Genomic DNA, 15,148 nt, shown 5'->3' on the forward strand with positions numbered 1-15,148 from the left:
TCACTTTGAAAAATGACATCGCTCTCCCGGCTTGCCTGGCCGGAGGGCGAGCGAAGAGAGAAAAAGAGAGGCGCGGAAACAATGCTCCGATGCGGCGCTACGGACGAATCGAAAAGGGAGAAGAGGATCAGGATGGAACGACGATCGCGAGAGAGACGCGGCTACTTTGCATCGGAGCCACTCACCCTTGCCTTTGGTACTTTGTGCGCCCGCCCTTTCATCCTTCTGGCTTATTTTCGACGGCAGGGGAGGCTCGATACTCGCGTTGTCATCCTGCGAGCGGGATGCGCTCCCAGCCTCATCCGGAATATTACGCGAATCCAGATGCATTAGGTCATCCCCACGAATCCTATCGATTTCTTACCCGCGCCTCCCGCGTCTGAAAGTTCGGCAAAATGCTCCGACGATACAGTCATTTCTCTAGCACGGCCCCTCCAGCTTGGGAACGAAAATGGACGACCCGGGAAGAGGAGATACGGCAATCAGGAATCGATTATCGACAACTGTAAAAGCGAGCCGCGAAGCTCGAATAATCGCATTACGAGCCGAGGCAGCAGAAATTACTCTGCGTTTCTGTGGAAATTTGGATCTCGAAAATATTTGGAATGGGATTTTTCTAATTTCTGTTCTTCATTGAATAAGGTTTTCATTTCAGGGTGTAGGTGGGACGCATTTATTGTCGCATATTGCAACATTTAGTTCACCTTCTTATTCCACTCTTGTTAAATAGAGACTGTGTTGTGGTTAACCCTTTGGAGTCTGATTTATTTTTCGTTAATTTGCGTTATATCTGAAGTCAAGTTTTACGTACATGTAATAATGTTGATTTTATTAGTGTAGTTGTCCCTTTTAGACGCGCTAAGGGCTGGGACATGTAAACAAATACAGTGGGCCACAAAAGTGTTCGTACACCTTCTAAAACGCAATAACTTTTTTGAAACTGGACTAAGTGATTTGAATTTTTTTTAGGTGATAGAGGGACTAGTATACTAGACACGTTTTTTTAATTTTGCTATTACTTGGGATGACAAAGAAAGATAAGAAACTCTCGTTTTTTAACTTTTTTATCTGAGCCTGTAACAAAAATTTTAAAAATGCCTCTCGTAGATCTCGGTAACTTATATGCGTGCTGAAAATTTTATCGAAATCGGTTGACATTGTTAAGAGTTTTCGTTACAGGCTTAGATCAAAAAGTTAAAAAAACGAGTTTTTTTTATTTTTGTTGTCATTCCAAATAATAGCAAAATTTAAAAAAGTGTTTTGGTCATCGTCTAGTCCCATTATCATCTGAAAAAAATTCAAGTCTCTTAGTCCAGATTTAAAAAAGCTATTGCGTTTTAAAAGATGTGTAATCAATTTTGTGAGTAACTGTATGTCCTGATAGATTCCAAAGGGTTAAGAAAAGGTAAAGGATATTGATATCGAACGGTTGAAATCCCTAATCGACGCAGACGTTATTAACACTAGAACTACCAAATTAGTCGAAATGATTGGTTTCAGATTTTTCCTTTTACAGTTCTTGACATTATAAAAATATTTCTCTAGGAGAAAATTTTAAATACTAAATTAAAAAAAATACTAAAATTTTTAAGTTAATATAAAGTTCTGTCGTATTTTACTACCTGCAGGTAATTTTGCCTGTCAGGTCAAGACAAGCAGGTAAAATGCACCGTGTCGGGGGTCTTATTTTAGCGTACCTCTCGTGGAATATAAGTGAACTGCTTTCAATGCCCTCCATCAATTAGTTACGAAGTACAGAGTGAATAAAATGGCAGTGGATAAAGTGCATTTAAAACATTGCATGTGGTACGAGTTCCAGAAAGGTAGCAACGCATCGGTTGCTTGTAAAAGCTTATGTGACACGTTGGGAAGTGAAGTTGTAAATGTTCGGACCTGTCAAAGATAGTTTGCCAAATTTCGTTGCGGAGATTTCAATTTCAAAGAAGATAGTCGATCTGGGCGGCCATGCAAGGTCGACAATGACATTTTGCGGTCCATGTCGATCGATAAGATGCCTAAAACATGGCAACGAGTGGTTGCAAATAATGGATATTATATGATTGATTAAAACGTAAACAAACGTTATTAAAACTCTCGCTCTCTCTCTCTCTCTCTCTCTCTCTCTCTCTCTCTCTCTCTCTCTCTCTCTCTCTGATTCAAATGTTTTATTTAAAATAGGACAGAACTTTCCCGCCAACCTAATATATTATATAAATCGTACGAAATTTAAATAAATCCTGCATTGGCACTTTTTGCATTCGGTGTTAAATTTAAGATCCCAAGAATATTTTGGTTAATCCAATCAAACACGCTGTTAACACTAGATTTACGGGATCCACAAAATGACGGGTCACTGATTTTTTAATTTACGATTATTCATATCGTAAAGATACATTTACGAATATTTATTCAATTTATACGATACTTACGACAAATGTTACAATAACACTTGTTAAAAATCAGAATAAATGTCTTACTGTACTTTTATAAAATATAAAATCTTAATTTTATAAAATATAAGACAACTGTTTTTTGTGCTCCGTAAATCTAGTGTCAAAAGCTATTGCTAATCGATCGATTAAATATTCTCGAGAACGTCGCAACTAACGAAGATGATCGAACGAGTTCACGCGAAACAAGAAAAAGCGATCCGACCGATTCCGTCCGCAGGAAATCGTCGCGAGTCAATTCGCCCGGATGGATCCTTCTTCCCCGAACGTTCGCAAACGCGGCGACGTTATTTCCTCCGTTAAATATTCCGCTGCGAGACCGCAACGAAGCCGGGCGTACCGCGAACCGCGCGCGACGTCCGGCGTATCGATTTTTCATGCTGCGGACCGTCGCGATTTTTGCATACGCACCGCCGCCGAGGGGCGCAGAAAAAAACCGGCGATACGATGACGCCGTGTTTACCCGTGTTTTCATCGTGCCGGTTAACAGGGCCGAGCAAAAACGATGCAGACGGGAACGGGAAGCGAGAGATTCTTCGCGGGTTCGTTATATTTCTTCCGGCGCAGGCTGCGCCTTAATGGTGGAACAGCGTTCGATTTTCCGCGCGAAGCGACTCTTGAACGTTCAATCCGCCGTTGGGCCGTCTTCTCCGTCCTTCCCGGTTTTTCCGCGGCTCCTCTTTGTTCTCTCATTCCTCGTCGCGACGACGAGAGCGTTTCTTATTTCGTCCGGGAGCCCTGCGTCGCGGCGCGTGGAGTCGTATCGACGGCAGACGAAAATGACGAGAGGAGGCCGCGCGCGGCCGCGATCCTTCGCCTCTCAGCCTCTTTTCATAAATCTTTCATCGAACAAAGCCTCGCTGGTCGAAATTAGCGGCTCTTTCTCTCTCTCTCTCTCTTTGCTCCTCCCGGTCCCTTTCGTCGGGTAGTGTTTTAACTTGAATTTGCATGCAAAAAAGCCCGGGGGCGACGGGAACGAAAAACGAGGAGGACGACGACGACAACGACGACGACGACGAGAGGCTCTCTTCAGCGAGAGGATTCTCTTGTCACGGGAACGAGTCGCGATATCGTTTTGATCGAATCGGGGCTTCCCTTTTTCTACCCGGCTCCGGGGGTGGTAGCACGAGCGGCCGCTCGAGAGGGTTGCTCGTAGATGCGCGTGGAAAGAAAAGGCTCGGGAACCCTGCCAGGGGGAAGTGTACACGGTGAACCACCCCTAACGCGATCACCTTAAATTACTCGGTTGTTAATGGATCGATCGAACGGCTTTTTTCTTGCGAACGCCGTTCGGCGAGTCGTAGGCTCTTCTCGGGCTGCTTGTTTACCGGATTTTCAAGGCCGCCTTCAGCTTTTCTTTTTTGCTAGAAGCTGTTAACGCCGGCTATTCGAAGCGTACGACGGCGAAAAATCGAGTTCGCGGTCGCCTCGTGCACGGACGTAAATTGAATTGAAGAACAAGAGAGCTGGGTTTAAGAGGGGTGAAATTTTGGATTTTTGTAATGGCAATGGATTTTTCTGTGATCTCGTTGTATCGCAGTTTGCTGCCAATTATGATACTTTCGTCGGATTATCGGAGACGCTTCGCGCGGGAAATATCAATTTGACGATGATTACGGTGCTCGTCCGAACGGTGACTGAAAGACGCGCCCAAAGAATGCAGTTCCATCGCCTCGAAGAGCCGATACATTCAAGAAAAAAGAACTTCAATGGGTCCGCTAACAACAGGATAATTTGAGGCGTTAGATAGTTCGGTGGGAAGCGGAGTCGGAGACCGGAGAAGAGAGAGAGAGAGAGAGAGAGAGAGAGGGAGGGAGCAGTTTTTTCCCATCTCGTTCGCGTACTCGCCGCGTCCTCGCGCGAGGCCGCCTTTAATCGATATCACCGCTCGTGGAAATTGGATCTTCGCGGAGCAGAAATAATTACTGGAGAGTTCGGTGCTCTCAGGCTGCGCGCGGCGTCGAGCCGAGCCCGCGTTGGCGCGGCGCAAAGGACGAAAGACTCCCGAAGGAAATTGTGATTTCATTTGCCTTTAAATGACGGACAGTTTCAAGGGAAAGAGACTGTGCCAGAGGGAAGGCGAGCCTCGCCGAGCCGAGCGGAGAGAAGCGGAGCTGGCTGGCGCGCAGAGTTTCGAGCTGGTCGAGCCGGGCCGGCCATTCAAAGGGGGGTGGTTCTCGAGGAACTCTTTCAATCCGGCTCTCTTCTTAACGCGATGTTCTTTATTTGGTTCTCTTCCGGGCGCCGCTCGTTCGGCTCCTCGATATTGATATTGCTCGAGCGGCCGTGCTCCCGTCCTCTCGTTAAACAAATCCAATAAACTTTTTGAGTGGCTGTCGTCGGATCCGTGGAGAGCGCCGCCGTCGCGCAGCCTTGGACTTCGCGGGCCGAAGATTAAAGTCTTTAATTTCCCCGGCACGCCGAACCGGCGGCAGGCATTCCGGCCCGAAATCAGAATTCCACGCAAGAACCGGGACAAACGCGACGTGTCAGACCCAGCGAACGCATTCTTCCCCGGACGACGAGCCTCGGAGCAGCTCTCTCTCTCTCTCTTGCTTTTTCGCGCGCGATTTCTGTCCGGTCCTCTCTTTCCGTCGCAGCGCACCTAAAAACAATCAGCAGCCGGAGCTGAAAAGAGAGGAGCCGGTGGCGTTGGCGCGGCAACCGAACACCAGTCGTCGGAGATCCAGCTCGTATCTGGGTGGATCTTGCGTGCGAATGTCCTTGCCGAAAGGGGATGAGAGCCGGGCCCGAGACAGAAGCGAGGGGCGAGGCGCGGCGCGCGGCTTCGGCGGCGGCGGCAGCGGCGGCGGCGGAGCACGGCGCCGCCGGATCGATAGGGGTGGTTTCCACGGCCGCGCATGCGACCCGACGAGCCAATGGTCGCGCGAGGGTAGCTTCGACGAGCCGAAGCCGTCCTTGGCGAGCGGGGCGCGCGGGGCGACCGAGGAGACGGCGGAGTGCGCGTACCGTCGGCCAGGGCCGTCGTCGAAGGCACCCTCCGATCAAAACTTTCCGCGTTCCACCATTTATCGCGAACCCTTCCTTCCGCTTTCGTTTTTATCCCGCCGCCCCTCCGCGCGCGGTCCTCAGAAATCGCTGCACAAAAGATCCGCCGACCATATTTCACCAATTTCTCCTCTACACGGCAATTATCGTCGGCAGTCTATTACTCGAACCTTGTTCACGCATTCCGTAAACTCTGCTAATTTGCCGCATCGGTTTCGCGTTGTCCCTTGCGCCTGCGGCTCTCTTTCTCTACGCAGTCTACTTTCGCTAGACGAACTTCTAGATGCGTCGAGCTCGTAATCTGATCGTCAGACTCTATCGTGGTTATACGATATTCTCGTTTGTTCATCCAGAAATTTGGAGAGAGTCGCGCGAAACAGTGAGAACGTGGTCGATCGTGGACGACGATGGCAAATTCAAGACGAGTTTACATAACTGTTCACCTAAACCGCCGATTCGCTTGGTTCTGTATTGAAAAAAGTAGCATATAGTATAATAATACCCGTATATATACAGGGTGTTCGGAAAATCGTGGTGCAACCGGCAAGGGGGTGATCCTACATGCAAAAATGAGTCGAGAAAGAGGAATAACTTTTTTTTAATAAGGCTCCGTTTTCGAAAAAACTGAGTTGAAAGATGCGCCAAATTCATGTGGCTTGTAATATGACGAGAAGTAGTATTAGTATATCATGACCAAACGCGCCAGTTGATTTCTATTCAATAGTATTACTTTTTTAACCTAATTTTTCTCAAAAGCGGAGCCTTAAATAAAAATATGTTATTCCGCTTTCTCGATTTATTTTAGCATGTAGAATGACAGTTGTTACTTGCCAGTTATACTACGATTTTCCGAACACCCTATATAAATAAATTAAATCAAGTTAAATTTGATCTCTCGATCCAATACGTGCATTCTTCGAAACGGAGAGGGCGAATTCAATGGAACGGCTCGGTTTCCCGGCTGCATGTTGCGTTCCCAATCCCGGAGCGCGGTTAGTCAGCAAGCTGCTTCTCCGAGCCAGTTCGGAACCCGGTGCAAGGGTGACCAGAACGGCTTCGTATTCGCCGAGGGCTTGTGCACGGTGTTTGCGCGAGGTTTTACCGCGTCCGGGCCCGTGCTCTCCAGTGTCGGACAAGAACGGCAGCCTGTTCGTAGGGGTATCACGTATCGGCGCGACGCGGAGCATGCAGATTTCTGCATCCCCAGTGTTTGTTATTCGGCCGATACCGGCGTCGCCGGGTTCTCCGGGACGACAGCAGCTGTTCGGAGACGGCAATTTCTTCTGTCGCGTCGTCCCAACCTCGGGGAATTACCAGAAATTTTCCGTGCAATTTGGGAGGGGAGCTGGTAGAAGAGGGCGCCCGCTGCCTCGAGCAGAGCTGTTTTATCGGGCTGAGTCACAAGTAATTGCCGGTGCTGATAGCGAGGCGTATACTTTCCCGGAAGCTCCAAGCTGTTGCCACGGCGGTTGCTTTATGATTAGGGATGAAACCGGCCGAAAGGACTGGGACCTTTAATCCCTCCGCTGGTCTACTTATTTCCAATCTACTCGCGGCTCGCGAACTTCTTCGCGTAAGTGGTCTCATCGCGGAGGCGCCGCGCGGTTGCAGGCTTTTGTCCCCTGATCGAGGGTGAAGGACCTTGGGCGAGGGTTGCCCGGTCCGCCATGCCGGTGTCGTCGTCGTCGTCGTGCTAATTACCCGCGATCGTCGGTCGAAAAGAAATCTCGGCGTGTTGCTCGGAGGCGAAAACCGGAACGAGTCCGTCGATGCGGCTGAATATTGATGAGGGAGCGGGAGCAACGCGACCGAGAACTTCCCCGCGAGCGTGCACGGCAGCGCACGGTCGTGCTCGGCACTCTATTCTATGGGGTACCCGGTGGTGGGTTATGCGAGGAGGAGCGCGGAACATTATCGTATTACCGGCGTTGCCATAGAATTCTGGCGCACGTTTCCGAACCCGGTGTGCCGTCGCCGCTCCTGCCGCTGCATGGAAACCGGGCGTTTGATCCTATCGCTTTGCGTCCGCGTTATCTAACGTATCGATATTTAACGAGTGGCTCTCAAAGGCATCGCGGCTGCACCGCGGGGCTGCACTCCGCGCGCGCAATGCACACACCGCGCCACGTCGCTCCCCTTGAAACGATTTTCCCTACGAACCGCTCCGCTAAGCCGTTCGTAATTAAAGGTGGAACGCGCGGTCTATCGGCGATTATCGTTCACGGCCCGTTAAAGAACCCATGCGCCGCTTATCTCCGATTTTACCGCGAGTCTGTCTCTGCCTCTCGCGGAAAAAAATACCTGTCTACCCGTCGAACCTTGTTAGGGGAATAGTAATCCCGCGTAAGGAGAGACGTCCCGCTTTGATCAGCCAAGGGTACCTTTCTTTCCCCGAAGCTCGTCGATAACGCCGCGCGTCGTTCGACGATGTTCCATCCTCGCGGATTATTTTATTAGCCGACTGCTTTTTTTCCGTCTCGAAAATCATCGCGTTTCGTCAGCGTCCGCCTCGATCGCTCTCGAACGGCGAGCGGGGAGCGTCGATCGTCGCGCTGCGAAAAGTGCGACGAACCGTCGATTATATTTGATCGAATTATCGTAGCTACGAGCATGAGAACGCGATCTTAAAAAAGTGGAAGTGTCCGTTTTTGTCTTGATGGACGATTACGTCGGCAAGCACGACAGCGCCGAGGAGAACAAGCGACCGCGGGAGGCGTGACCGGTGGCGTTGACTAGTTATGGCGGAAATTTATTTATCGAGAATCACCGGCCGATAATTAACGATCGCCCCGAGCTGCTTCGACTTTACGGCTGCAATAATTGAAAATTGCCCGCGCTGCTCTCGGCTCCGGTCGGCTTGCGACACGCCGACAGAGGCTGTTCTCGCGAGATCGAGACGATCTCGGGCTCGCTATCGGTTGCCGCGATCGTTGCTCGTTACCAATTAGCATCTTGTTGTAACAAGTGATTACGCGCCGCGCCCGAGCAACGAGCACTTCGCTGTCAATAATAAACCGGAGGGAGGGGAGAGAGAGAGAGAGAAAGAGAGAGAGAGAAGGGAGTGCTCGAAGCTCTACGGACGAGACGCGATCGATGAAAGATGAAGGTCGCTCCGAGGCATCCTCTCCTCGGGATAGCTCTCCTTCTTCGTCGCTCGACCTTTCGTGGTCCCCGTGGGCTCCTTATTCATCCGATCTCATAAATTACAGGGACGTCGATGTAATTCGGAGATCCGCCGACATACCTAGTTGGAGAATCCGACACCCGGTCGAGAAAAATTGCACAATCCCGGCCAAAGTTGGTATCCCCAATGCATTCGTGTTGCATTCGTTCGATTTATTTTTATCGCGAGTTTATAAGAGCGATAGTCGATTCGCGAACAACCTGCCGGGACATTATGCACGGCTGTTCCATAAATCAACTTCGATAAACAGTACCGAGGGCTGCGGTCTCGACTCGACTTTCGACAAAGGTTCCGATGATTTTCTCCTAAACGTTGCGGGCAACGAGTGACGTCCACCGTCGTCGGGTGATCGTCGCAAGTCCGTAGACAAGCTCGTAAATCGCTGCGCAATAAACTAGTCACGATGGCCAGCGATTCGTGACGGCATCGGCCGCAGCACCTGTGCTAGCAGCGCAGGGCGCGGGGCTGCCGGCGAAGAGAGGGCAGGTGTAAACGACCCACGCGACCGTCCGCCCTTTCCCTGCGACCCTCCGGCGAAATTTCCGCGCGACAGGTGCGGCAGCGTGTCGTGTGTCCCGAGTCGAGTCGAGTCGAGTCGAGTGTTGTCGGGTCGAGTCCCGAGTCGAGTCCCGAGTCGAGATAACGCGGGATCGACCGCCGATTGAAATTCCGCGGCCGGTTCGCGCTCATTAGCGGGTCCCGGCTGCCGCGAATCGACACGCCCGAACGCGTATCGGCAGCGGTCGATTGAGAATTATCGCGGAACTCATCGGCCTGTCGCCGAGTGGAAGCCCGCGAGGAAAAGCAATCGACGCGAGCTCCTTTTGCACGGCCGATCGCAGCACCGTCGTCCGCCGGAGTTCTCGAGCAAGAGGAGAGCATCGGCACGATGAAAAAAAAGGCGAACGAGACCCGACGAGATCCCCGGCTCCCGCAATTACCGCAGTCACGAGGATGACCGGAGACCCGGGGTTTTCAGCCGGCGCCGATAGCCGAAGATATTAGCGGGCCGTCGCGATCTCTCTCCGCTCTGACATTTAGACGTTGCTAAATGGACTGTAACCGAGAGCGGCTGCGAACACCGCGGCCCAAGGAAACTTTAAATTGGCCTCACTTCTGGGGCCGTTGCTTCACATTTCTGGCCTAACACGATCCCTATCGCGTTGGAAAACCGTTCTACCATCCAAATGTCCTTGCCTCGGCGTTCCGCGCGCCGCGAGCACAGTCCTTCCATCTTTCGACGTTCGAAAGGACGAACATCCAGCACAAGAAACCACCGAAAATCGGCGGAGCACGAGGAACACACTCGGGATCCCACTGGTAACCGATCGTCGCGATGCGTCGCGTCGAAAATGCGGACGACGCGCCTCTCCGATCTCGCTGGCAGCTTCCGATCGGCCGGCGCGATGAAAAACAGGCCGGTCCGTTAGATTGTTAATCGCGGCGAGTATCGCGAAGAGAAGCGGCGAGGAACGGCGAGGTGGTTGTCGCGCCACCGAGAAAAAGTGCATTTGCCACGTCATTTGACCGGGCGCGGGTTAACGAGCGGACGGGTCGCCGACGGAGACGGTTCTCTCGGTGGCCGTTGTCCGGCGTTTCTTTTTGCGCGCAGCCTCGCCTTCCCCGCGGCACGCGAGAGAGGAGAGACACGGGAGAGGCAGATGCGGCGCGAGGTGCGCGCGCGCAGCCCAGTTTGAAATTCGTGGCGCGTCGAGCCGCGCCGAGCCGCGCCGCGGATCCTCCTCGGGGGCTGTGCGTTCCTTCCTCTCCCGGCTTTCGTTCCACGTCCGTTCGTTCGTTGGGTTCGTTGGTTGGCTCGCTCTCGCCCGCTCGGCACCGCTGGCCGAGCAAGTCGATCCTAAGGTCGCAGTGTCGCGCACCGCGAACAGGGAGTGTCTGCCGCGAGGGTCTACGAGCTGGCTGGATCCGCGGAAATTCCTAAGCTCGCGGCGGTCGTGATGGTGTTCCACGCCGGCCGAAGGTCCTCCTTCGCCGCGGACCAGGCGAATCCGCGCCCAACCGGCCCGGTTCTTCCCTGATCCGTGCGCCCCGAGTGCTGCCAACAGAGCCGGAAGGAAGAAAGGACTGCTTGAACAGGAGCACCGAGTGCGGCTTTTTGGTTCGCGGCGGGCGGTGGTTCTCTCGTTGATCGATTGCCATCGAGAGCAGCCTCCTCTCGGTTGCTCTCGCGCCGAGCACTCCGATAAGAACAAACGAACGCGAGTGGCCCCGGAGCGGTTAGTTCGCGGGCTCTTCTCGTCGCCCTCGGTCGTCGTTCGCGAGTGATCCGAAGAGGCCCGCCGCGCCGAGGGTCCCAGCGAGGGCCTCGAGCGAGCTTGGCTCCTGGGCGCCGGCGAGATGACGAGACGCATCGGGAGCCGGTAGTTCGTGGTTGGCAGGGATGTCCTCGTGACATGTTACCCCGTGACCTTTGCTGGCGCGACTACAACGTCCTCCGCGGAGAGGGTCGTCTCCTGTCCGTGCACGGGTCGACCGAGGATAACTGCCGATCGGTGTCCCTTCATCCACGTGGGGTCGAGTACCGGTTGCTGCCACTGGTGCAGCTGAAGCCCGACTTCGGGATCCCGTATGTTCTCTGCTGGCGCGTGCCGAACGCGGTTCACAGGGTCCAGGTACCCCTTCAGCACCACCAGCACCGGCAGCACCACCACTACCAGCACCATCGACAACGACGCCGACGACACTTCCAGCAATCGGGGACCCAGCGACGGCACCCTGCCTCGTTCGCCGCATCCGCCAGGTTTCCTTCGCCGTACGGCTGTAGTCTGCAGCGCGGGGACCTCGCCGCGGTGCCTGGTATGGAAACAAGGTGAGCACCGAATAGTTCCCGAGGTCCGGGCCGGCTCGTTCCCGTCCATTGTCGCCGGCGAAATTCTCTCTCGCCTTCGGCCGACTCCCGAGACGTGCCTCGTCTCTCAGGTATTTCATTGTCGCCGTCGCAGCCCGCTGCGACGTTCGAGGAACTTTGAATATTTCCTTTCATCCTCCGCAGACACTCTTCTGCGTCTCTCGCTACCGGCTCCGCCTTCCGAGATCGTCTCACCATTGTTAGACAACGACGTCCTTCTTGGAATTTGGGCAAGTGTCGGGTCCTCTCGAAGCGTTCCCTGGTCCTGTCGGAGCAAGATTAGCCAAGATAGGTCGAAGGCTCTCGTGATTTTCGAAACGAAAATTCGTTTCTACGGCTTAGTCGGCCGGCCGGGGTTCGGTCTAGTCAGGATTCCCCGACTGTCCCGGTGCAACTTGTTAGACTCGACTCGCCTCGCATGCAAAATACTTGTGAGGGAGAACCACCGTTCGCAGACACGTTCGCGGACCCTTCCTCGGACCCTCTCACGGGCGACGCCAGCACGTTGCCAAACCCCACGACGCTGGCACACCCTTGTCCGTCGGTGACAGCGGAGTAGAAACATTTCGTCGTCACCTCGCCGCGCGAAATTCGAAACCGAACAGGTGTTGGCACAATGGCGGAGCCGAGTCGTCGATTAGCATACCGTCTGCGTTTCGACGTCCCGACGCTTACGCGCGTGGCTCGCACGGTTTTTTGTCCGGATGAAAAATTGACGCGGCGATCGCCGCGTCGACGTTGTTCGCGTGCCATATTTTGTCGCGATGCATAAAACGCGGAATAAACTATGCCCCGACTCTTGATCCGAAGCAGTGATTGTCACTGCGTCATTTTTCCGCGGGGTTTGTAGAAAAATAGAGCGTTCGTGTCGCAGCATGCGAAAAAACCGCGTCGGCGACGCCTGCCGTGTTCGCTCGCCGCTGTCGACAGATTTCTTCGTCGCCGCGGTTGCGATCCCCTGCTGCCACGGACACTGAACTCTGCGGGCAACAGTTTCTTTCGAACCGGACTTGAAAAGTGGAGTGATCCTTTCCCGACGGTCGTTCGCGCCGCGATCCGACCGGAATATTAAACCGACCGGATCGTCTCCGTGATCTCCGACCCGCAAACTCCTGCCGAATACGCTTCGCGAACTCGAAATGTCGTTTCCTGGACTCCGTGGCCCTGAATATTATTCCTTGGACGGTCCACAGCGGTCAACGACTCCTGCTTCCGCCTCGGCTTATCATTATTGCTGCCAGTTTCGCAAACCCGGCGACGTTCGCGTCTTCGTTTATCCTCCGAGCTTCCATCGGACGCCGCTTCAAAATGATTTCGATGTAAGTCCTCTGATTTCGGGAGTCGACGAATTTTAATGGAGAAAATCCCCGAAGACGATATTAGATTCCCAACTCTCCTCTCGCGAAGAAAGTTCAGCCATACATCATCCGCGGGGCTATGAAAAATCGGCGGAATCGGGGGACCGGATTCCGCTGACCGAACAGTGCGAACCGTTTGCGGCAGCTGAGCTGGCACGTCCGACTTAAAAGCTCCCGGAGCTCCGGGCTATCAGCGATTTCTTCTCAACTTTTTACGTCCCGCGGCGCTCGCAGAAAACCGCCGAAAGAACTCGAATCCCCGGATACCGACTCACCAACTTGGTATATTTCCCGGTCTTATTGCCGATCGTTTCAACTTTACAACCGCGACGATGTCGGACAGCCGCAGGACCAGTAGTCGGCGAGTTTCCGAGCGTTTTCGCTACGGCGGATCGCGCGGGGAGCGATTCGTGGACAATCGGTCTCTTCGATCGGCGCACGGTGCAACGGAACACTTATTATCGTGGACATCGTCGGTCAGTTATTGAAATTTTGTACTATCGCTTCGTCAAATCTTTATTAAGTCAATCGTAGCATAAGAAAACACAAAGAAATCTAAGAAGAAAGGGAGAAAAATCAGCTGCTAATAGCTACGACTAATAACATAAATCTAATATACATATATACACACACGCACACATTATACACATATATATTCGATTTCCTTCTTAAAACCTTCCTATTAAATAAACGAATCTGGGAATTGTGTACCTTGGGCGGTTTTGAACAAAACTTTAAATGATTAGTTGAATTATGATCTTCATTTTATGCAGTTATTAAACGATGGAATTTAAATTAAATCGGGGAATTTAATTAATTTAAAAACAAACATTAAATGTTTGAGGATTTTGAGAACTTATAAACCTATAATAATTATTTAAAGCGGAGCGACTTTCCAAAAAGTTCGGAAGTTTCGTAACAGCCAGACTCGCATGCATTTGGATTGGACTTCGACACTTATGAACGATTAAACCGCGGATTTTCATGTAAAATAAAAATTGTCTGCGCCAATTGCAGGAGATATGAACTAAATAACAAGTTTATTCGTTCTTCAATCATTTTGATAGATTAAAAATAGTACATTGACATCTTTTAATTCTTTTAAGCATTCTGTTGTTTCAAATCGATCCAATTTTGCCATAAATGCATAAAATCCGCGGTCTTTAAACGATCCAAAACGAAAATATAAAAAATATAAATAAGTAACAAGTCTATTAATTCTTTAATCATTTCGATAGATTAAAAATAGTACATTGACATCTTTTAATTCTTTTAAGCATTCTGTTGTTTCAAATCGATCCAATTTTGCCATAAATGCATAAAATCCGCGGTCTTTAAACGATCCAAAACGAAAATATAAAAAATATAAATAAGTAACAAGTTTATTAATTCTTTAATCATTTCGATAAATTAAAAATAATACATTGAGATTTTTCAATAACTTTAATCTTTCTGCTATTTCAAATCGGCCCAATTTTGCCATCAATGCATAAAATCCGCAGTCTTTTAACGATGATTCAATGAAGTCGTAGTGCAAAATTACGACACTAAATTTTGGCCGATCATGTCCAAGAAAATAGATGTTTCGTTCCACTGTGCGGCGCTCCGTGATTCACCCTCCTGTAATCGAACCCGCAAATGCGACTCCTCGTCATCCGCGCGATGAAAAATGCAGAAGGCCGTGCGGCCGTCCCGATGCTCGTCGACGGACTCGTTATTTCTTCGTTAAAAATGAACGAGCGCCACAGTCGCGCGTCGGCCCGGGTCCGGCTACCGTTCCACGTAGCTCGTAGACCCGGCAATTTATCAAACGTATTAACTGTTATTCGTATCGAGTCGAAGTCGGTTGCCACTCGTCGCGTTGCGTCGCCTCGCGTCGGGGGAATATTCAATTAACGCCGCGTGTCGGCAGGCACCTGCCGATTCCTCGACTTTTGTTCTCCAGAATGCATAATAGTCGTGTTTCTCGGTCGATTCGTTCGCCGGCCGATGAAAAGAGAAATTACATTGTTTCGTAACCCCGGCGACACACGATTCGCCCCACGAACTTGTTCCTATCGTCGCACGCCGCTGCAATTTTCTTTTCATGCCACGCAAGATTTGTTGAAACGCTCGCGTTAGAACGCGTTCTCCTCGCAGCCATATCATTTAACCCTTTTAGTGCCAAACGACGATATATCGTCGTTTGGTACACTGGCGAAAAGTGCCAACGACGATATATCGTTGCGCACGCGTTAGCGTCTTATTGTACGCATCGCGAGAGATCTGTATCTCAAAA

The 15,148-nt window shown here is 51.4% G+C and overlaps 1 protein-coding gene across 3 annotated transcripts in view; it reads left to right on the plus strand.

The window, feature by feature from the left end:
* The first annotated feature begins 10,452 nt into the window (after window positions 1–10,452).
* Window positions 10,453–15,148, plus strand: part of LOC117218753 (uncharacterized) — a 178,347-nt gene continuing 173,651 nt past the window's right edge. The window contains exon 1 of one of the 3 annotated variants that reach the window (XM_033467359.2): window positions 10,453–11,473. In XM_033467359.2, the coding sequence (XP_033323250.2) occupies window positions 11,058–11,473 (416 nt within the window). In that variant the 5' untranslated portion in view covers window positions 10,453–11,057. The remainder of the gene's footprint in view (window positions 11,474–15,148) is intronic. The other 2 variants (XM_076527692.1, XM_076527697.1) reach the window with 2 other exon arrangements.

The sequence above is a fragment of the Megalopta genalis genome, chromosome 1, assembly GCF_051020955.1.
Source record: "Megalopta genalis isolate 19385.01 chromosome 1, iyMegGena1_principal, whole genome shotgun sequence".
Taxonomy (NCBI): domain Eukaryota; kingdom Metazoa; phylum Arthropoda; class Insecta; order Hymenoptera; family Halictidae; genus Megalopta; species Megalopta genalis.